The sequence below is a fragment of the Babylonia areolata genome, chromosome 9 (genome assembly GCF_041734735.1).
Source record: "Babylonia areolata isolate BAREFJ2019XMU chromosome 9, ASM4173473v1, whole genome shotgun sequence".
Lineage (NCBI taxonomy): Eukaryota > Metazoa > Mollusca > Gastropoda > Neogastropoda > Buccinidae > Babylonia > Babylonia areolata.
Genome location: NC_134884.1, coordinates 20073497 through 20098439, shown reverse-complemented (window position 1 = coordinate 20098439; position 24943 = coordinate 20073497). Strand labels below are relative to the sequence as shown.

The 24943-nt window shown below is 45.1% G+C and overlaps 1 protein-coding gene across 1 annotated transcript in view; it reads right to left on the bottom strand.

Moving 5' to 3' along the window:
* Nucleotides 1-1101: 1101 nt before the first annotated feature.
* The window catches only part of LOC143286109 (uncharacterized), a 48180-nt gene continuing 24338 nt past the window's right edge, over nucleotides 1102-24943 (bottom strand). The window contains exons 15-26 of the mRNA XM_076593699.1: nucleotides 23902-23972; nucleotides 22529-22661; nucleotides 19480-19653; nucleotides 16751-16930; nucleotides 15783-15919; nucleotides 14619-14664; nucleotides 13091-13245; nucleotides 11143-11269; nucleotides 8626-8745; nucleotides 6923-7070; nucleotides 3199-3543; nucleotides 1102-1449 (exon numbers count right to left, since the gene is read on the bottom strand). Coding sequence (XP_076449814.1) covers nucleotides 1370-1449; nucleotides 3199-3543; nucleotides 6923-7070; nucleotides 8626-8745; nucleotides 11143-11269; nucleotides 13091-13245; nucleotides 14619-14664; nucleotides 15783-15919; nucleotides 16751-16930; nucleotides 19480-19653; nucleotides 22529-22661; nucleotides 23902-23972 — 1716 coding nt within the window. The 3' untranslated portion in view covers nucleotides 1102-1369. The remainder of the gene's footprint in view (nucleotides 1450-3198; nucleotides 3544-6922; nucleotides 7071-8625; nucleotides 8746-11142; nucleotides 11270-13090; nucleotides 13246-14618; nucleotides 14665-15782; nucleotides 15920-16750; nucleotides 16931-19479; nucleotides 19654-22528; nucleotides 22662-23901; nucleotides 23973-24943) is intronic.

Below are 24943 nucleotides of genomic sequence, written 5' to 3'. Positions count from 1 at the left end.
AGCCAGGTCACCGTCATACAACAACACACTACATGGAGTGTGGAGCTAGGTCACCATCATACAACAACACACTACACGGAGTGTGGAGCTGGGTCACCATCATACAAAAATACGCTACATGGAGTGTGGAGCTAGGTCACCGTCATACAACAACACACTACATGGAGTGTGAAGCTAGGTCACCATCATACAACAACACACTACACGGAGTGTGGAGCTGGGGCACCGTCATACAAAAATACGCTACATGGAGTGTGGAGCTAGGTCACCGTCATACAACAACACACTACATGGAGTGTGAAGCTAGGTCACCATCATACAACAACATGCTACATGGAGTGTGGAGCTAGGTCACCTGTCATACAACAACACACTACATGGGGTGTGGAGCTGGGTAACCGTCATACAACAACATGCTACATGGAGTGTGGAGTTAGGTCACCGTCATACAACACACTACATGGGGTGTGGAGCTGGGTCACCGTCATACAACAATACACTACATGGAGTGTGGAGCTAGGTCACCATCATACAAAAATACGCTACATGGAGTGTGGAGCTGGGTCACCGTCATACAACAATACGCTACATGGAGTGTGGAGCTAGGTCACCGTCATACAACAACACACTACATGGAGTGTGGAGCTAGGTCACCGTCATACAAAAATACGCTACATGGAGTGTGGAGCTAGGTCACCGTCATACAACACACTACATGGAGTGTGGAGCTAGGTCACCGTCATACAACAACACACTACATGGAGTGTGGAGCTAGGTCACCGTCATACAACAACATGCTACATGGAGTGTGGAGCTAGGTCACCGTCATACAACACACTACATGGAGTGTGGAGCTAGGTCACCGTCACACAACAACACACTACATGGTGTGTGGAGCTAGGTCACCGTCATACAACAACATGCTACATGGAGTGTGGAGCTAGGTCACCGTCATACAACAACACACTACATGGAGTGTGAAGCTAGGTCACCGTCATACAACAACATGCTACATGGAGTGTGGAGCTAGGTCACCGTCATACAACACACTACATGGAGTGTGGAGCTAGGTCACCGTCATACAACAACACACTACATGGAGTGTGGAGCTAGGTCACCGTCATACAACACACTACATGGAGTGTGGAGCTAGGTCACCGTCATACAACAACACACTACATGGTGTGTGGAGCTGGGTCACCGTCATACAAAAACACGCTACACGGAGTGTGGAGCTAGGTCACCGTCATACAACAACACGCTACATGGAGTGTGGAGCTAGGTCACCATCATACAACAACACACTACACGGAGTGTGGAGCTAGGTCACCGTCATACAACAACACACTACATGAAGGTGGGTGTGGAGCTAGGTCAGCAGATCCTTCAGCAGGGACTGTTCCTTCTCACCCAGCTTGGCCACGCCTCCCGCAACTATCTTCTTCCCGGCTGAAAGCAGCACAAGTCATTCATCAGAACACCAAGGTGTTAGTGAACACAGACAGTATGACATGGTATTCTTTTACGAACACAAACAGAATGACACAGTAGTTATTTATGAACACAAACAGGACGACACGGTAGTTATTTATGAACACAAACAGGACGACACAGTAGTTATTTATGAACACAAACAGAACGACACAGTAGTTAATTATGAACACAAACAGGACGACACAGTAGTTAATTATGAACACAAACAGGACGACACAGTAGTTAATTATGAACACAAACAGGACGACACAGTAGTTATTTATGAACACAAACAGGACGACACAGTAGTTATTTATGAACACAAACAGGACGACACAGTAGTTATTTATGAACACAAACAGAACGACACAGTAGTTATTTATGAACACAAACAGAATGACACAGTAGTTATTTATGAACACAAACAGGATGACACAGTAGTTGTTTATGAACACAAACAGAATGACACAGTAGTTATTTATGAACACAAACAGAATGACACAGTAGTTATTTATGAACACAAACAGGACGACACAGTAGTTATTCATGAACACATCCAGAACAACACAGTTGTTATTCATGAACACATCCAGAACGACACAGTAGTTATTTATGAACACAAACAGGACGACACAGTAGTTATTTATGAACACAAACAGAATGACACAGTAGTTATTTATGAACACATCCAGAACGACACAGTAGTTATTTATGAACACAAACAGGACGACACAGTAGTTATTCATGAACACATCCAGAACGACACAGTAGTTATTTATGAACACAAACAGAACGACACAGTAGTTAATTATGAACACAAACAGGACGACACAGTAGTTAATTATGAACACAAACAGGACGACACAGTAGTTAATTATGAACACAAACAGGACGACACAGTAGTTATTTATGAACACAAACAGGACGACACAGTAGTTATTTATGAACACAAACAGGACAACACAGTAGTTATTTATGAACACAGACAAGACAACAGTGAGGTTATTTGTGAACACAAATATGACAACACTGGAGTTATTTATGAACACAAACAAGACAACAAAGTATTCATTAATGAACACAAAAAAGACAACACAGTACTTATTTATGAACCCAAAGAGGGCAGCACAGAAGTCATCTATAAACACAAATTGGACAAGACAGTAGTTATTCATGAACACATGGAGGACATTATGCCTTCTGATCCAAAGTACCCTGTAGTAAAATACCGCATTTATCAACATGAAGTGTTTATCAATTTCCACAAATGAGGACAACCAATCATGTACCTCTTATGACAGGACAATACAGCATCTGAAGATACAAAGAGTACAAGAATGCAGCATCAATATCTAAACAAATGTTTTTGTATTCGACACAACTGAAGTGACGAAAATGTTCACAGTACAACATGTGGTAAACAATAACCCTGATATGGCAACACTCTTTTTATCAAATCACAAATCTGTGACAATTGGGGTGAGTGGGGGGGTGGGGAATAGAAACCTAACTGTACCAGTTGTGTCATAAGCATGAAATAGCCCTAAAAAAAGTGTTCAATTTTAAAAGATTAAAAAAATCATAGGGGAGGGGAATAGAAACCCTTACAAAACTAGCTGAATTTTAAAGGCATGAAATCAGCCCACACAGAAGCATTTAATAAAGAAAATATTAAAAAATCAGTATCTAAAAAAAAAAAACGAAAAAAAAACCCAAGGTCCTCACCAGCACCATACATATCCACCAGGCGCTGAAAGAAGTCCCGGAAGTGCGACTTCAGGGTGGACAACTCTTCCCCGGCCTCCTCCTCCTCACTCCAGCTGTCCCAGTCACTTTCTTCCTCCTCCTCCTCCTCGTCCTCCTCTTCATCCTCCTCCTCTCCCTCCTCCACGTTCCCCTCTGCCTGCTGCGCCTCCATCCTGCCCCGTGGACTGAGGCGAGCGGCGATCTCTCGGATCTCCAGGATGTCGTCGGTGGTGCTGAGCGTGCGTCTGCGTCCGGTGCGGTTGTACATCTGCAGACCCAGGCTGCTGCTGCTGCGGTTCAGGCTGGTGTCGCTCTCACTCTCCTCTGTCGTTTTGGAAAAAAGTTTTAAAAAGGTACAGGTCCCTGAGTTGGGCGGTGGTTTAGTGGTAACATGTTCGACGGGCGCAATAGCCGAGTGGTTAAAGCGTTGGACTGTCAATCTGAGGGTCCCGGGTTCGAATTACGGTGACGGCGCCTGGTGGGTGAAGGGTGGAGATTTTTACGATCTCCCAGGTCAACATATGTGCAGACCTGCTAGTGCCTGAACCCCCTTTGTGTGTATACGCAAGCAGATGATCAAATACGCACGTTAAAGATCCTTTAATCCATGTCAGCGTTTGGTGGGTGATGGAAACAAGAACATACCCAGCATGCACACCCCCGAAAACGGAGTATGGCTGCCTACATGGCGGGGTAAAAACGGTCATACACGTAAAAGCCCACTCGTATGCATACGCGTGAACGTGGGAGTTGCAGCCCACGAACGCAGAAAAAGAAGAAGAAGAAGTGGTAACATGTTCGTCCATCTGGTTAGCAAGAGAATCTGCGAAAAAGTTAGAAAAAAAAAAGGTTAAAAATGTCCCTAAGATGAGTGATGGCCTAGTGGTAACATGTCCCTCTCACCACAATTCTCCTCCCCTCCACTAGACCTGGAGTGGTGGTCTGGACGCTAGGCATTTGGATGCGATGATAAACCAAGGTCCTGTGTGCAGCACGCACCCAGTGCATTGCAAAAGAAATCAAGGGAATAAAAAGGGTTGCCCATGGCAAAATTCTAAAGAAAAATCTACTTTGATAGCAAAACAAACATACTTAGACAGAAAAAAAAAAGAAAAAGAAAAAAAAGAATGACGTTGCACTGTAGTGACATGCTCTCCAAAGGGAGAGCAGCCTGAATTTCATGCAGATAAATCTGTTGTGACAAAACAAAGAAATTCAATGCAAAGCCATAGCCTTTAATGACCATCAGGGCAGTGAATTCATACCCACTGTGTCTAGAGCTCCGCATAGGAAGGTGGGGCCTTCCACTATTTTAACCTTCCCTGACTGAAGCCAGGTACCCATTTGCATGGAGTGATGGCCTAGAGGTAACGCATCCGCCTAGGAAGCGAGAAAATCTGAGCACGCTGGTTTGAATCACGGCTCAGTTGCTGGTATTTTATTCCCCTACACTAAACCTTGAGTGGTGGTCTGGACACTAGTCATTCGGATGAGATGATAAACTGAGGTCCTGTGTGCAGCATGCACTTTGCGCACATAAAAGAACCCATGGCAACATAAGGGTTCCCCTGGCAAAATTCTGTAGAAAAATCCACTTCGATAGGAAAAATGAATAAAACTGCGCGCAGGAAAAAATACCAAAAAATGGGTGGCGCTCTCAGTATAGCGACACGCTCTCCCTGGGGAGAGCAGCCCAAATTTCACACAAAGAAATCTGTTCTGACAAAAAAAAAAGAGAAATATAAATACAAATCTGGGTGGAGAGAGGAAAATCAGGGTAAAGTGCCCTTCCCTACAACACAGTGCGACATCGGAACACAACTCTGAGCCCTGACCACGGGGTAACACTGGATCAGATGTCCAACCCCTAGCTGACTCTGCCAAGGCGCTCTTTCATTTTTTGTTCTCTTCTATTTCATTTACTTATTTGGTCATTTAATTTTCTTTTAACTTAATGCTTTACACATACTCATGGCAGGCTCTCAAGGCATGACCAACATACTGGTTCAGTCTGTAGGTTATACTTCTTCTTCTTCTTCTTCTGTGTTCATGGGCTGCAACTCCCACGTTCACTCATATGCACACGAGTGGGCTTTTACGTGTATGACCGTTTTTACCCCGCCATGTAGGCAGCCATACTCCGTTTTCGGGGGTGTGCATGCTGGGTATGTTCTTGTTTCCATAACTCACCGAACGCTGACATGGATTACAGGATCTTTAACGTGCGCATTTGATCTTCTGCTTGCATATACACACGAAGGGGGTTGAGGCACTAGCAGGTCTGCACATATGTTGACCTGGGAGATCGTAAAAATCTCCACCCTTCACCCACCAGGCGCCGTCACCGTGATTCGAACCCGGGACCCTCAGATTGACAGTCCAATGCTTTAACCACTCGGCTATTGCGCCCGTCGTGTAGGTTATACATTTGCCATCCGTCCAACCTCCCCCCTACCCAACACTCCACAACCACTATTAATCTAAAACAATAAAAAATCAAATGTGTTGTGGATCAGTCCACACACTTTGATGCCTCATTGAAACTGAAACACTTTTTCTGGTGAACCAGGGCTGTTGTCATGGGTGAAGAGAGACTGATTTTGGGGGGTTTGTTTTGTTTTGTTTTACAATACTGAAATATTTGCAGCCAGGGTTTTTGGGTCACTCAACTGAAATGCATGTCTTAATGCTGAAACAAAATAAAATAACGGAAAAGAAACTTCAGACGAGAGAAAATAATCGCCAGAATGCCAATACAGAAATCCATATGACAAGAAAATACTCCCTCCCACATGTGTTGTCTAACTTTTCAGACAAGTGGCCACGTGCCAATGAATCTGACTAGGAAGCAAGTGTTCACAGGTTCCAGTCCTATACAGAATGTACTGGGATTTTTAGACCCCCCGCCCCCCTTGATTGGTGGTCTGGGTGCTAGTCTTTTGAACGAGATGATAAACTGAGGTCCTGTGTGCAGCGTGCACCTTGTGCACAGTAAAAAAAACAACAACAAAAAAACCTCCACAACAAAAGGGTGGTCTCTGGCAAAACTGTGCACAAAAATGAACTTTGATGAGGTGGCGCAGCAACCATGGTTACGTGCTGTCCCCGGGAAGAGAAGCCTGAATTTCACACAGAAAAATCTGTCGTCACAAAGTGCATTACTATACAATACAGTACAATACAATACAATACATACAGTATGCTACCATACAACACCAAACAATACAGTAAAATACAACACACCACAACACAACACAGAACAGTATACCACAGTACAAACGAATACTTTACAATCCAGTACAATACCATACAGCGCAACAAAACACAACAAATACAACACAACACATTACATATGAGTACAACACAGAAGTCATTTGGATGAGACAATAAACTGAGGCACCATACGCAGCACACACACTGAAGAAGAACCCACGGCAAGATCAGCGACGGTGTCCACTGACAAAATTCCGCAGAAGAAATCCGCACTTATAGGTAACACAGATATACACGCACTCGCTCAAAGTCCGACTAACGCAACCAGGTTATGCTGCTGTCAGGTTAGGGTTCTGCTGAGCAGATGAGGTGTAGCGCTATATACGGATTTGTGACGCCTCCTTGAGAAACTGAAAACGACAAAACGCAACACAGCAGAGCAGAGCACTGCACACAAAACCATCCCGACCCAGGGTCACAGGAGACATGCCTGTGTAGGACACGTGGTCAAGACTGTCCTCGTCAGGCGGGGGGGCCGAGTGGTTCTGACCGAAGCCTGGGGGCAGCTGGGGTCGGTTCCAGCACAGCGTCACGTCCAGGTCACAGGACCCTTCCACTGGGTCCACGTGGAACCCGCTCTGCACAGTGACGTCACAACACCCCCCTCTTCACTGTGTGTGTATGTACACACACACACACACACACATACATGTACACACATACACACATACACAGATGTACACACACACACACACACACACTCACACACACACAAATACACCCCTTCACTGTCTGTGCACACGCACACACACAACACACACACACGCAAACACAAAAACACACACTCACATACACACACACACACACACACACACACACATACACACACACACACACACACACACACACACCTCTTCACTGTGCACACACACACACACACTCACACACACACACACACACTTTCATTCAAACTGATGTATGAGTGCATGTTCATGATCATACACACAGGTGATTGTACACACAGGTGTATGAGCACATGTGCACACACATAAGCACACGCATGCACATACACACACACATGCACACACAAACAACTAAGGCTGCATGCACACACACACACACACACACACACATACATAACACACACATGTGTTCTCACAGACATCTGTGCATATACAAACACACCCATACACATCCACACATGCACTCACACATACACATGCAGACATACACACACGCACACACACACACACACACACACACACACACACACACAAGGAGGAAAACAATACAGGTTAAAAAGAAAAGACATTTTGTTTTTCTGAAAATGCCTTTGAAAAATAAAAACAGGAACCAAATAAGGGGGAGCAGAAATATCAATTTTCCAATGGAGAAAAATTCTGTAGAAACTCTCTAGATCCAAGACTGAGAAAACAAAACCACCACCCAAATCTTCCTTGTTTATCCAAATCCCACAGCCTGTATGTTCCACAAAGTTTCATCGGGAACTCATCCATGTTCTCTCAGTACACCCCACACACTAACTGTCACTGTTCACTATTGTTTCCCAATGATGAAGACTCTGTTAAAAAAAAAAAAAAAAAAAGTCCCTATTTCCAGACCACCTCCCAGCTCTGATCAACAGGTGCTTGGACCATGGCCACCACTTCCACAGACATTTCAGGAAAATCTGTCCACAACGTTTTGCTTAATCCTGCTGACAGACAGACAGACAGACAGACAGACAAATGGACGCAACAACCGAGTGGTCATAACGTTAAGACATTCCAATCTGAGTACCCTGGGTTCAAATCTCGGTCACAGCACCTGTTTTTTCCAGTCTCCCAGATCACCAGATGTACAGACTTGCTTGTACCTGAATCCCCTTCACGTGTGTATGCAATCAGGAGATCAAATTCGCATGGTAATGATCCCTTTATCCGTGTCAGCATTTGGGGGGTTAGGAAACAAGAACATACCCAGAATGCACAGCCCCAAAAAACAGCCTTCATGGTGTAGTAAAAACAGTCATACATGTTAAAACCCACTCATACACCTGTGTGTATGTAGGAGCTGCAACCCACAAACGCAGAAGAAGAAGAAGACAAAGAAGAAGAAGAAGGCAAACAAAGAAACCAAGGGGAATGAAAAGCTGACATTGGCGGGGAGGAAGGGAGGTAAGACAAGACTCACGTCGCTCAGCCTTGCCGAGACCCCCTGCAGCAGCAGTGGGATGTGTGTCTCAGGCTGTAACGACTCACACACCGTGAGGTAGCAGTTCAGTATCTTCTGCAGCAAGGCAAAGTCCAGGCTCTGGAAACAAACAAGAGGTCACGACGCATCAGTCATGCATCACTCAGAAAATTCAGTATTTTCCACAGCACACTGCACACACTGTGAGGGGAAGCAGGTCAGGTTCACCTGTTTCCTGTTTTGCCTGCTCTCTGATCATGCTGCCACCCTCGTTGGCCTCTTTAAGTGCTTGTCTCTTGGTCCGATGGGTGCAACAGCAGAGTGGTTAAAGTGTTGGACTTTTAATCTGAGGGTCCTGGGTTCGAATCTCGGTAACGGCGCCTGGTGGGTAAAGGATGGAGATTTTTACGATCTCCAAGTTCAACATATGTGCAGACCTGCTTATGCCTGAACCCCTTTCGTGTGTATACGCAAACAGAAGATCAAATACGCTCGTTAAAGGTCCTGTAATCCATGTTCTGTGGGTTATGGAAACAGGAACATACCCAGCATACACCCCCCACCCCACCCCCCTGAAAGCAGAGTATGGCTGCCTACATGGCGGTGTAAAAACGGTCATACACGTAAAAACCCACTCGTGTACATACAAGTGAACGTGGGAGTTGCAGCCCATGAACACAGAAGAAGAAGATTCACTGTATACTTCTACTAATCTGTCATTATGGGAGTGTCTGATTTTTGTAATATTGAAATTAAAAAGTCTACAGTCTGGGTCTGGAAGCACCTCAACAGAAATATGTCTTCATACCAAAAACAAAATTAAACAGACGAAAAAATATGTTTCTATATTTTATTTCTTCATCGCCAAAATGCCAACACAGAAATCCAAATACAGCAGCAGAACCCCCCCTTCCTCCCCCCGCCCCCCATCCCCTACCCCTTGGAGTCCCGGTCAGCATCACTAGCATGGTGTGCATCCCTTCTCTGATCTGTTTCCTGAGAAAATGCCAATGTCTATAACGCACTCCACGAAACAGATGATGAATAACGACAAAAGAGAAATAATGATATATAAAGATATGTAGATAAATAAATAGAATAGAATAGAATATGTCTTTGTTACCAAGTGTACTGGGGCCACAAGGAATACTGAAATGAATAAATAAATAAATAAACACACACATATATACACAGATGCATACATACATACTTACATTCATACATACATACAGACAAGACAGACAAACATGCATACAATGAAAAAGTGAGTGTGGTCAAAAAATGAAAAAACAAAAACAAAAAAAAACAACAACCATAAACAGACAGAAGAGAAGAACAGACCTGTATAAGAGAGCATTTCTTCTTCTGCTTTCGTGGGCTGCAACTCCCACGTACACGCGTATGTACACGAGTGGGCTTTTACGTGCATGACCGTTTTTACCCCGCCATGTAGGCAGCCATGCTCCGTTTTCGGGGGTGTGCATGCTGGGTATGTTTTTGTTTTCATAACACACCGAACGCTGACATGGATTAAAGGATCTTTAACGTGCATCATACACACGAAGGGGGTTCAGGCACTAGCAGGTCTGCACATATGTTGACCTGGGAGATCGTAAAAATCTCCACCCTTCACCCACCAGGCGCCGTCACCATGATTCGAACCTCTGATTGAAAGTCCAACGCTTTAACCACTTGGCTATTGCGCCCGTCTTATAAGAGAGCATGAAGATGTATTATCATTCCTTAAAGAAGAAAGCAATATCACAACAAATTGACTTTGGCAAATTCTTTTTTCCTCCTTCTCAATTTTTTTTGTGCTAAAAAAAAAAAAAAAGAAGTGAAGTGTTGTTGAAATTATTTGTAATGCGTGGGAAGAACTGATTTCGTCAGACATGTTTACACATGTCACAGCCAAAGAATGATATGTATGTGTGTGTGTGTGTGTGTGTGTGTGTGTGTGTCTGTGTGTGTGTGTGTGTGTGTGCTTTTGTGTGCATGCGTGTGTGTGTGTGTCTGTGTGTGTGTCTCTGTGTGTGTGTGTGCTATTGTGTGCATGCCTGTGTGTATGTGTGTATGTGTGCTTTTGTGTGCATGCTTGTGTGTGTGTGTGTGTGTGTGTGTGTGTGAGTGTGTGTGTGTGAGTGTGTGTGTCTGTGTCTGTGTGTGCGAGCATGACTGAAGCCTGACTGAACGACACAAGAAATGAAAGGAGTAACTAAAAAGGCAGCTCAGAGTCGGTTCTACCAAAGTGGGAGGTACACTGCCGTGCAAAATAATGACTCCATAGTTTGTAAAGCGCTTGCAGCTTGGTCTCTGACGGAGGGTTGGCTCTATATAGCAATCCACATCAATCAAGAATCGGCCTGCAAAGCCACCGGAGGATCTGTCGCCAAGGACTTTCTTCTCAATGACACTTCTCGGCTCCAAGGAACCTGCCATCATCATCATCATCATCATCATCACCATTAGCATCCTCGATCAATCAAAAGGAAGGGATACACCGTCAATGAGGCTTACCTTGAGGGCGATGACGGCGGTCAGTTCACGGATGGTGAAGTAGACACACCTGAGGGACATGTCGCCATCGGTGAGGGCTGTTGTGCTGGCAAACCACTTCTTGGTGCACTGGCACAGCGTGTTGAAACTGCACACAGCACACACAACGCACACCACTGTCACAGCGTGTTGAAACTGCACACAGCACACACAACGCACACCACTTTCACAGCGTGTTGAAACTGCACACAGCACACACAACGCACACCACTTTCATAGCGTGTTGAAACTGCACACAGCACACACAACGCACACCACTTTCATAGCGTGTTGAAACTGCACACAGCACACGCAACACCCACCACTTTCATAGCGTGTTGAAACAGCATACAGCACACACAACACACACCACTTTCACAGCGTGTTGAAACTGCACACAGCACACACAACACCCACCACTTTCACAGCGTGTTGAAACTGCACACAGCACACACAACGCACACCACTTTCATAGCGTGTTGAAACTGCACACAGCACACACAACGCACACCACTTTCACAGTGTGTTGAAACTGCACACAGCACACACAACGCACACCACTTTCACAGTGTGTTGAAACTGCACACAGCACACACCACTTTCATAGCGTGTTGAAACTACACACAGCACACACCACTTTCATAGCGTGTTGAAACTGCACACAGCACACACAACGCACACCACTTTCATAGCGTGTTGAAACTGCACACAGCACACACAACACACACCACTTTCACAGCGTGTTGAAACTGCACACAGCACACACAACGCACACCACTTTCATAGTGTGTTGAAACTACACACAGCACACACAACACACACCACTTTCAAAGCGTGTTGAAACTGCACACAGCACACACAACACACACCACTTTCATAGCGTGTTGAAACTGCACACAGCACACACAACGCACACCACTTTCATAGCGTGTTGAAACTGCACACAGCACACACAACCCCATTACTTTCACAGCGTGTTGAAACTGCACACATCACACACAACACCCATCACTTTCACAGCGTGTTGAAACTGCACACAGCACACACAACGCACACCACTTTCATAGCGTGTTGAAACTGCACACAGCACACACAACACCCATCACTTTCATAGCGTGTTGAAACTGCACACAGCACACACAACGCACACCACTTTCACAGCGTGTTGAAACTGCACACAGCACACACCACATTCATAGCGTGTTGAAAATGCACACTGACTCACCTGTTGATGAGGGAGGGACTTGCAGACAACACTGACTCACCTGTTGATGAGGGACTTGCAGACAACACTGACTCACCTGTTGATGAGGGACTTGCCGACAACACTGACTCACCTGTTGATGAGGGACTTGCAGACATCACTGACTCACCTGATTGATGAGGGAGCGATTTGCAGACAACACTGACTCACCTGTTGATGAGGGACTTGCCGACAACACTGACTCACCTGTTGATGAGGGACTTGCCGACAACACTGACTCACCTGTTGATGAGGGACTTGCAGACAACACTGACTCACCTGTTGATGAGGGAGGGACTTGCAGACAACACTGACTCACCTGTTGATGAGGGACTTGCAGACATCACTGACTCACCTGTTGATGAGGGAGGGACTTGCAGACAACACTGACCCACCTGTTTATGAGGGAGGGACTTGCCGACAACACACGCTGACTCACCTGCTGATGAGGGAGGGACTTGCCGACAACATGGACTCACCTGTTTATGAGGGAGGGACTTGCCGACAACACGGACTCACCTGTTGATGAGGGAGGGACTTGCAGACAACACGGACTCACCTGTTGATGAGGGAGGGACTTGCAGATAACACACGCTGACTCACCTGTTGATGAGGGACTTGCAGACAATGCACGCTGACTCACCTGTTGATGAGGGAGGGACTTGCAGACAATACACACTGACTCACCTGTTGATGAGGGACTTGCAGATCTCAGTGTCGTGCAGGAAGAGGCCGATGTTGTGGGCGAGGAGGGGCAGGCAGTGAGCGGCCAGGGGCAGGTCCAGCTGGGGGAAGAAGTGAGGCAGGTGCTGGTGCAGGGCCTCCATCAGACTCTTCTCCACCTGACACACACACACACACACACACACACACACACACACACACACACACCACCACCACCACCACCACCACAGGTGCAATAACCGAGTGGTTAACTCTCTCCATACGAACGGCGAAAGAGACGATGTTAACAGCGTTTCACCCCAAATATCATCATCAAAATATTGCAAGCGGAAGGCTCTTATACTGAAGAGGTGAATACTGACAAAGAATACCAATTCTGATGATGGAAGCTAAAGGTTGGGTCATTCAGACACCCACTGGACATCCGAGGGGTCTGTGTAGAAGAGAAGAGAGGACTGGCCGTACTGAGTGAGTTAAAGCATTGGACTTTCTCCTCCTTATTCGTTCATGGGCTGTGATTCCCACGTTCACTCTATGTACATGATAGGGCTTTTACATGTATGACCGTTTTTACCTCTCCATGAAGGCAGCCCTACTCTGTTTTCTGGGGTGTGCATGCTGGGTATCTTCTTGCTTCCATAACCCACAGAACACTGACATGGATTACTGGATCTTTAATGTGTGTATCTGATCTTCTGCATGTGTATATACACACGAACAAAGGGGGAGCTCAGGCACTAGCAGGTCTGCACATATGTTGACCTGGGAGATCAGAAAAATCTACATCCACCAGACGCCACTACCGAGATTCAAACCTGGGACCCTCAGATTGAAAGTCCAACGCTTTAACCACTCGGCTATTGCGCCCATCATTTGGAGGAAAGGGTGGGGCTGAATATGTACATTCACATGTTATAAAAAAATCTTTCAAAAAAACCCAACAATAACTGTACTAAACAGTCATATTGGCTTTTAATCCCTCCAAATTGCATCTTCAGTCCCTTCTTTCCGTTCTCTCTCTCTCTCATTCATTCTCTCTCTCTGGTATTAGAACGTGAGTGTGTGAATGGATGAGCATGACAAAGTGTATGTTTGGATTGTTGTTTGTCATGTGAAGGGTTTGTGTGTGTGTGCGTCTGTCTGTATGACGGCTGAATATAATGGACATGTGGCTTTTTTTTGCTTTTTTTTTTTAATGCATATTCTCACAAATGTCATGATAGGGGCTGTTAAGGCCTGAGTCATTAAAGTCGTTCAGCGTTCAGCGTTCTCTCTCTCTGATATAACAACCACAACCTGTGCACGGCATTTTCTTTTCCACACACTTGTACAATTTTGGTCAAAATCAGCCTGGAACAGCTGACTTTGAAATCGTGGACGTCTGATATAGAGCAATCATCATAAACCACTGAAACAACATAGCACATACCGCATAGTCAAAGAAAAACACACAGGGGTCAGTGTATGGACAGAAGACAAGTGAGAAGTGAGCTGCTGAAATACAAAACAAACAACAAAACACACAACTGACCTGTTTCGCACACTGCGCATCACTCTCAGGCCGGACCAGGCAGCAACTGGAAAACAAATCAAGAAATATGATTTTTTTTTTTAAATCATATTTTTATCCAGCATCAATGGGCTGTTTTGAAAGATTGAAACTGCAAAAAAAAAAAAAGTGTCCATCTTTAGAAAAACATACAGACAGAAGTGTGAGTAGGCTGTGACAGAGCAGCAGGGGAAGAAATACCCCGCTTCAAAAGCAAGTGCACTCATTCCCCCAGTCCCTCTTCACAATTCTCACGACCATGCACATACACACAGACTGGCTTTGTATGTATGCATGTGTGAGTTTTTTTTTTCTTTTTTTGTTGTTGTCATTGTTGAATAAAATGTCCAGGAAGAAAAAAAAAAGGGGGGGGGGAGGAAGAAAAAAAGGGAATAAAGGGGAAAAAAAAGGAGAGAAAAAAAAAAAGCATCAGTGGGCAAATTCTGTTTAAATGTGACAACACCCCTCTTTCGTGGTTGTCGTTTGTTTTTCGTTTTTTGGCTTAACTTCCGCTTTTACTCAAAACCATGAGTAGGCCTTTGTGTGTATGGCCATTCTCACTCTGCCACATACACAGCCATCCTTCCATGAGTAGGTTTTTGTGTGTATGGCCATTTACACCCTGCCATGTACACAGTCATCCTTCCATGAGCAGGCTTTTATGTGTATGGCCATTCTCACTATGCCATATACACAGCCATCCTTCCATGAGTAGGCTTTTATGTATATGGCCATTCTCACTCTGCCATATACACATACATCCTTCCATGAGTAGGCTTTTATGTGTATGGCCATTCTCACTATGCCATATACACAGCCATCCTTCCATGAGTAGGCTTTTATGTATATGGCCATTCTCACTCTGCCATATACACAGCATCCTTCCATGAGTAGGCTTTTATGTGTATGGCCATTCTCACTCTGCCATATACACAGCCATCCTTCCATGAGTAGGTTTTTGTGTGTATGGCCATTTACACCCTGCCATGTACTCCCTTTTCAGGGATGTGGATCCATAATCCAGCCAACACTGACAGGGCTTACAAGGAACACAAATACAAGCCAAAAGCGGTGAACAGACTCCTCATTGTTATCACACAGCACGCACACAGTGGTAGACACCAAGTGCAGTGTGGACTCCCTCACCTCAGAAAACCATCGTAGGGTGAGCTGAAGGGGTGGCTTGGAGCGGTGAACAGGGACGTGCTTATGGCGCTCTTCGGGTGGGCAAAGATGAACAAATTTTTCCACAGGCTGACGATGCCTGAGCACAGCTCTTCTTGCTGCCACGGCGAATCAGAAACAGAAACAACAGTGATCAGCAAGACTCCACAGTGTGTCACTGAAGCGTACGCATTTGCCGTCAAACATGATTTTCTTGAATCAGCATGTATCTTCTTCTTCTTCTTCTGCGTTCACTCGTATGCACACGAGTGGGCTTTTACGTGTATGACCATTTTTACCCCGCCATGTAGGCAGCCATACTCCGTTTTCGGGGGTGTGCATGCTAGGTATGTTCTTGTTTCCATAACTCACCAAACGCTGACATGGATTACAGGATCTTTAATGTGCGTATGTGATCTTCTGCTTGCATATACACACGAAGGGGGTTCAGGCACTAGCAGGTCTGCACATATGTTGACCTGGGAGACTGTAAAAATCTCCACCCTTCACCCACCAGGCGCCGTCACTGTGATTCGAACCCGGGACCCTCAGATTGACAGTCTAACGATTTAACCACTCAGCTATTGCGCCTGTCACCATGTATCAATCAATTTTTCTTCTTCTCCTGATTCATGGGCTCTGACTCCCTTGTTCACTTGTAGGAGTAGGCTCTTGTGTGTACGACCACTTTTACCCCAACATGCAGGCAGCCATACTCCATTTTCAGGAGCGAGCATTTTGGATATTTCTTGTTTCAATAATCATCGAATGCTGACATGGACAACAGGACCTTTAATGTGTGTATCTGATCTTCTGCATGTGTATACATATGCATGCACTCAAGGCCTGACTAGCACATTTGGTCAGGCATCTGCCCAGCAGATGCGGTGTAGTGTATACAGATCTGAAGTAACGTTTCCTTGAGAAACTGAAACTGAAAACCTGCTCACAATGTGACTGTGAAGATCGAAGAAGTTGAGCGCCAGCAGAGCAGTCTCCGCAGCCACCACCGACACTTTGTCATAGGCTTCTCTGTGAAGGTGCTGACACACCAAAGGTAGATAACTCTCCACATGTCTCCTCACGCCGTCCACAAAATCTACGTAGATAGGGTTGGTTATGGTTGAGACCTGTTTGGGGAAAAAAAAAAAAAAAAATTTAAAATAGATAAAAAAAAAATCAGTGACATTGTGAACCATAACATTATGTTAAATATTTCTTTGAGCTTTTGTTTGTCAAGTGAATTTGTATGAACTATACTCTCCAAAATGTGTTAACTAATGATTCAGTTATCAACACAAAACAAATACAAAGCACACAAATTTTCAAACGTCTTACTCTTTTTCTTCTTTTTTTAAGAATAAATTTTACCAGTCAGCATTATTTGTATAAAACAAAAATGTTTCAAAGGATTTTAAAGGATTAAAATACAGACAGAAATCGAAATACGCACAATTTAGTGCACTGATCGACAGACACAGCAATGACAGATGAGACAGACAGACAGACACATAAATAAACACGCCTATAGACAGAACAGACACACAGACACAAAGACGTACACACACAAACACACACACACACACAAACACACACAAAGCAATGCAAGACAGCCACACACACATATCAGCGTAACCGACAGAAAGACAGACACATAAATAAAATGCATCGATGGACAGAACAGACAACACACACACACACACACACACACACACACACACACACACACACACAACACAATGCAAGACAGCCATACACACAAATCAGTGTACTGATGAAACTGAAACAGACACACAAATAAACGCACCGATGGACACACACACACACACACACACACACACACACACACATGCAAGACAGACAGACACACACACAAACCAGTGTATTGATGCACAGACAAGACATCAATGGACAGGGCACACACACACACACACACACACACACACACACACACACACACACACAGCAATGTATTTGTATTTATATTTGTATTTATTTTTATCACAACAGATTTCTCTGTGAGATATTCGGGCTGCTCCCTACCCAGGGAGAGCACGTCGCTACACTACAGAGCCACCACCCATTTTTGGGGGTATTTTTTCCTGCATGCAGTTTTATTTGTTTTTCCTACTGAAATGGATTTCTGTACAGAATTTGCCAGGAACAACCCTTTTGTTGCTGTGGGTTCTGTTACATGTGCTAAGTGCATGTTGCACACGGGACATTGGTTTATCGTCTCATCCTAATGACTAGCGTCCAGACCACCACTCAAGTTCTAGTGGAGAGGGAGAAAATAATCAGTGGCTGAGCCGTGATTCGAACCAGCGCGCTCAGATTCTCTCGCTTCCTAGGCGGATGCGTTACCTCTAGACCATCACTCCACACAGTACAGTCAAGACAAGAAACAAAACAAGCCCTCCTTTTCTGCCCCCTTCCGCTGCCCCCATCCCTTGCCCCCCACCCCCTTGCCCCCAGCCCTTTGCCCCCATCACCTTCCCCCACCCCCTTGCCCCAACCCTTTGCCCCCAACCCCCTAGTCCCAACTCTTGCCCCCAACCCCTGCCCCCAATCCCCTGGCCCCAACCCCTGGCCCCAACACTTTGCCCCCAACCCCCTGCCCCCAACCCCTTGCCCCCCCCTGCCCCCAACCCCTGCCCCCATCACCTACCCCCAAACCCTTGCCCATCACCTGCCCCCAACCCTTTGCTCCCATCACCTGCCCCACACCCCTTGCCCCTTCACCTGCCCCCAACCCCTGCCCCCATCACCTGCCCACACCCCTTGCCCCCATCAACTGCCCCCAACCCCTTGCCCCTATCACCTGCCCCCATCACCTGCCCCCAACCCCTTGCCCCTATCACCTGCCCCCATCACCTGCCCCCAACCCCTTGCCCCCATCACCTGCCCCCAACCCCTTGCCCCCAACCCCTTGCCCCCAACCCCCATCACCTGCCCCCAACCCCTGCCCCCATCACCTGCCCCCAACCCCTTGCCCCCATCACCTGCCCCCAACCCCTTGCCCTTATCTCCTGCCCCCATCACCTGCCCCCAACCCCTTGTCCCCAACCCCTGCCCCCATCACCTGCCCCCAACCCCTACCCCCATCACCTGCCCCCAACTCCTGCCCCCATCACCTGCCCCCAACCCCTTGCCCCCATCACCTGCCCCCAACCCCTTGCCCCCAACCCCTTGCCCCCAACCCCTCCCCCCATCACCTGCCCCCTACCCCCATCACCTGCCCCCAACCCCTTGCCCCCAACCCCTGCCCCCATCACCTGCCCCCAACCCCTGCCCCCATCACCTGCCCCACACCCCTTGCCCCCATCACCTGCCCCCAACCCCTTACCCCCACCCTCTGCCCCCAACCCCTGCCCCCATCACCTGCCCCCAACCCCCTGCCCCCATCACCTGCCCCCAACCCCTGCCCCCCACCCCTGCCCCCAACCCCCATCACCTGCTCCCCACCCCACCCCACCCTCTGCCCCCAACCCCTGCCCCCAACCCCCTGCCCCCCACCCCTTGCCCCCAACCCCTGCCCCCATCACTTGCCCCCGACCCCTTACCCCCAACCCCTGCCCCTTGACCCCAACTCCTGCCCCCCAACCCCCACCCCCACCCCCGATTCCCCCCAGCCCCTTACAACTGACCAACCCCGCCCCCTCCCGCCCCTCTCACTGACCCTGGAGGTGAGCTGCGTGGTGGCGACGACGCGGGCGCAGAGGGACAGGCTGTGGTGCAGGGCCCGCAGGCCCAGGAAGGAGAGGAGGGAGGCGTCCTGCGTCATGTAGCCCCACACCCCCATCACCAGGTCCACGCTGTACAGGCACAGCACCTCGCACACGCACGGCAACATCTGCGCACACGGGCCCATCACACACATCACGACACATCCCCCATTGCACATCACACATGCACAACGCACACACAACACACATACTCAACACAACACACACACACACAACACAACACATACTCATTACACACACACACACATACGCATACACAATGCACAACACACACATCCACACATACCACACACACACATACATGCACACATGCAAGCACACATGCATGTACATGCACATCCATACAGACCCATACACACACACGCAAACTACAAGTCTTATGTACAGAATTCGTTTAAATGCCTTTCGTACAAAATTTTCTAAGAATACAAAATGTATGTGCGGTAAGCAAATAACTGTAAGCCATCTACTCATCCACTGTCCAAGCATAGGACAGTTAATACCAAAAGGTGTAGCTGATCACTTTTCTATCAATGATCCATTAGCCACTGAAAAGATTTTGAATGATTATTCATTGCTTAGAATGTTTTCGGAAACTTTTAACTCCAGTCCAGTTGGAATCCTCCTTTGATGTATTTTAATTAATGTCTTTATCTATATTTACATCGTTGTAAGTTAATACTTGTTGATGTAGTAAATTAATACTTGTTGATATGCATGCACCTAATCTCCCTCCTATTACTCCTCAATTATTACAAACCATCATGTTTTTAAACTTTTTATTTCTTATAAAAGACTATTTTCATTTTCTCTAGACTAATATAATAATCACAAGCATTCCCTCTCTTTCACCCACTACCTCTCTTCTTTCCATCTAAAAACACTTCCCGTGAATAGACGTCAAACTGAAGATCTCACACACACACAGATTTACAGCAGACACACACACGAGTATGCACATACACATATGTACAAGTACACACATGCGCTAATGCACGCACACACACACTCCCTCAAACACACACACACACACACACGTACACACACACACACACACACACATACACACTCCCTCAAACACACACACACACACACACATACCTTTGTTAAGATGTAATCAAAGTGAATGTTCCATGTCAGCTTTGAAGTAAGATAAACGCCTAAAAACTTCACTACCTGATTATAATCAATGACGTCACCAAGTAATTTAAAAATGGGTGTGCTAGATGGGTTACCACCTGAATTAAACAACATCATACATGTTTTTTCAGTCGACAAAGCTAGACCATTTTCAAACATATAGTTACCAATGTTATCGAGATCAGACTGATACAAACGACGTATATAATTCTGTGCTCTTTGTGTTGTTGACTTTTTTAGATTGACACCCATCCACATACATATATCATCAGCATACTGTACTAAAACTACACGATTTGACAATGCCTTTGGTAGATCCTGAATAAGAATATTAAAGAGAATAGGGGCTATAACTGAGCCCTGTGGAATTCCCATGTCAAGTTTATGTGGCAAAGAATAATGTGTTCCCACCCTTGCTTGAATAATTCTATTAGATAAAAAAAACTTTTAATATACTCATAGAGATTACCAGATATTCCAACTGATTTCAGTTTGAATAAAAGACGTTTGTGCCAAAGCTGATCGTAGGCTTTTTTTACGTCAAAAAACGTTGCGAGGACACTTTTTCTGCGGGCAAACTGATGTTTTATTTGAGTTAACATGAAAGAGTTAGCTGCAAAACCACATCATTCTCCTGTTCCTTTTTGGCAAATGTTGAAAGCGGATTTTGATATCACTTATTCTGAAACAAAAAAGGAAGAAAACATCAATATCACGACAAGTACTGCCAGAATTCATATAACAGAAAAATATCAGAATCATCTCCATGTATTTACAGATGGATCTGTTCTTGATGACAAAAATGCTGGTGCAGCTTTCTATATTCCTGCCTTTAAAGTTGAAAAATCTTACTTTATTGGAAAACACCTTTCCATATTCACAGCTGAGCTAATTGCTATTATACAAGCTCTGAACTACTTAGTGAGCCATCAAATAGTTTTCTCGAAAATAGCATTCTTTGTTGATTCCAAATCAGTACTTTATGCTCTAGAACTATTCAGCCTTGAAACAAGACCTGACTTAGTTATTGAGGCAAATCATTTGGTACATTGTTTAAGGATTAAAGGGACTGAGGTCAGTTTTTGTTGGGTGCCTTCTCATGTGGGCATTCTTGGCAATGAAACTGTTGATAAAGCAGCTAAAAGAGGAGCGCAAGATTCAGAAAAATCGACAAAAATACATGTCCGTCTCTCCGTAAAAGAGGCACACACTTTGTTAGAAAAATCAGCATGGGGTCGATTTCATAACCGATGGAAGTTAAAGTTTTTAAACCATAAAGGAACATTATTCCCCGAGAATATTATTAAAGAAAAGATACCGAATCCATCAGCTTGCTATACAAGATTAATAACCTCTACTTTCTTCCGTATAAAACTTGATGCGCTGAAGATAAAGTATAGTAAAAATGTTACATGCATCTGTGGTAAGCAGTTCAGCTTGCATCATTGTTTGTTTCACTGCCAGCAGTTACGTACCTTCTTGCCCAAGTATTTCAAAGAGAATAATAATTCTGCAGATGATTTTTGTAAAGTTATTTCTGACGAGGTTCTTATGGTCGAACTTTCACAGGCATTAGTTCATAGCCCTATTTCTACATTCCTTTAATGCACTTCAGAATTGTGTTAATGGTTTCTGATTATTATAATTATTATTATTGAATTGTTACTGTTAAATGTAATAGCATGTTAGTTATACCCCATGCCCCCACCCCACCCCACCCCACCCCTTTAAATTTTTTTGTTTTTGTTTTTTTTGTTTTTAACGTCTAATATCACTGATAGTGAAAAGACGCTAAACAAAAGAACGAATACACACACACACACACATTCTCTCATACTCCACCTGCTGAGCGATCCTGCGTAGCTCCCACTGTGGGTGTGCCAGGCAGGCGGCAGTGTGGTGAAACATGCACATCAACAGTTCTCCACAGGTGGGCAGGTGGAGACTATCACCACCAGGTAAGGCATCATCATGTCTGTGATAAAACAATCACACCTGCTTCCATCATAGATGCCACTTTCAGAAAAATTCATTCATTTAAAATTTTTTTAAATTTTTTATAGTAACCCAGAATTTTAGTTCGTTTGGATCTGGGCTACTACCTCCACGTTCACATTCACGTAAGGGCAAACTTTTATGTGATTTGAGTTTTACCCCATTTTAGCCATTCTCCATTTTCGGGAGTGTGCATGTTGGTTATGTTCCTGTTTCCATAACCTACCGAACACTGACATGGATTACTTGATCTTTAACAAACCTACCGAACACTGACATGGATTACTTGATCTTTAACAATGTATCTGAATGGTAGAATCTCCACCCTTAACTCTCTCCAGATGACGGAATGCATGAGCATTCCCACATAAAATGGATTCGGATTCGGAAGACGGAATGGAACAGCATTTTCCAAAAATAAAAATCCATCATGCACTGTACACGTGATTTTGTGATTAGCAAAGCAGAGTGGGCTATTCTGGGTCACTCCACAACTGAATGGTATGATTGGCCAGCCTGTAATGTGCAACCTGGTTAGTCTTGCACACACGCTGAAAAAGTCACTGGCCAGTTGCCTGCTCGTGTGCCAATCTGTTAGCAAAGTGGCGTCTGAAGTGGGTTCTTCTCGAAATGTTGCAGAGTGAACAAGGCAGCAATGGCAACGTTTTAGAGTTGCCAAAGTACTTGAAATGCTACAAACTGAAGGTTGGACATCAAAGAGGTGGATGATGACAAAGAAGAAAGTGAATTAAGTGCAGAAAGCGAGCATGGGTATGGTGATTCGGGATGAAAAATTGGCATAATTTTCGACACAATGGTAAAACTGTGAAAAAAAGATGAGAAATTTTATATTTTTTATATGTAACAGCCCATCATATAATAACACACCAGTTCTGAAAGTTTCATTTTCTTACTCTGTATTTTTTGTAATTTTTTCCCAAACTCTTACAAATGGGCTGTCTATGGGGAAAAGCAAGGGAGAAAACTTGCCGTCCTGAGTGAGTTAACCCACCTGATGCCAATACTGGGATCAAACCTTCAGACATAAAGTCAGTCGCTTTAACCATTCGGGTAGTATGCCTGTCATTGAAAGTAAGAAAGAAGTATGAGATAAGTCACTTTCCTTGATGATTTTATAAATGTTGAGTATTTCCAGTTCTAGCAGAGTTCAGATTTTCTTTAAAATGTCAGAAAAAATCATGCATGTGACCAATACCCACCTGTGAGACAAACAAGAACTGTGCGCCAGTAACCATCGTTGTAGATCTTGCAGTTCCCCCTCACTCAGCACCTAAAAATACATGAACAGATCACAAATGGTAGTGTTTTCTTGTAGAGCTTTCTTTTCACATTTGTCCAAAGACAAGCACTGATGAGAACATTTCAAAAAGAAAGACCTTTTAAAAGAACAAAAAAATCAGACATTAGTGAAAAGCTGAACTGCCATCATTCGTCTGACTTTCTGTTCAACACCACAATATGCTGGATACCTCTTCAACCAAAAGATTAAGTGGACTTAATTAAGCAAAACTGACAAAGAGACGGAGTGAGATGGAGAGAGAAAGAGGGAGAATGAATGAATGAAACATCTCAGTATTTACATGAAAGGATCATTATTACCATCGGAGTGGAATGGTGGCAACTGGTAACAACTTTGTCATAGAAGTGAGAGAATCTGAATTTGCAGGACTGAATCCCACACTTTCCAGAATTTTCTCCCCCTCCACTAGACCTTCAGTGGTGGTCTGGATTCTTGTTATTTGGATGAAATGATAAACCAAGGTACTGCATGCAGCATGCACTTAGTGGATGTTAAAGAACCCATAGCAACAAGAGAAAGCTGTCCCTGGAAAAATCCTGTATTAAAAATCCACTCTAGAATACATGTGGGTGTGTGTGCATGATTGAAGCCTGGCAGAATGACAGGAAACGAATGATGAGTGTCTAAATCTCTCAGTCCGCTCTACCTAGGTAGGCAAGCCTGTTGTGCAAATGACTGTGTTTGTAAAGTACTTTGAGCTCGATACCTCACTGAGACAGGCACTATACTGGAGTGATGGCCTAGAGGTAACACGTCCGCCTAGGAAGCGAGAGAATCTGAGCGCGCTGGTTCAAATCACGGCTCAGCCGCCGATATTTTCTCCCCCTCCACTAGACCTTGAGTGGTGGTCTGGATGCTAGTCATATGGATGAGATGATAAACCGAGGTCCCGTGTGCAGCATGCATGTAAAAGAACCCATGGCAACAAAATGGTTGTCCCT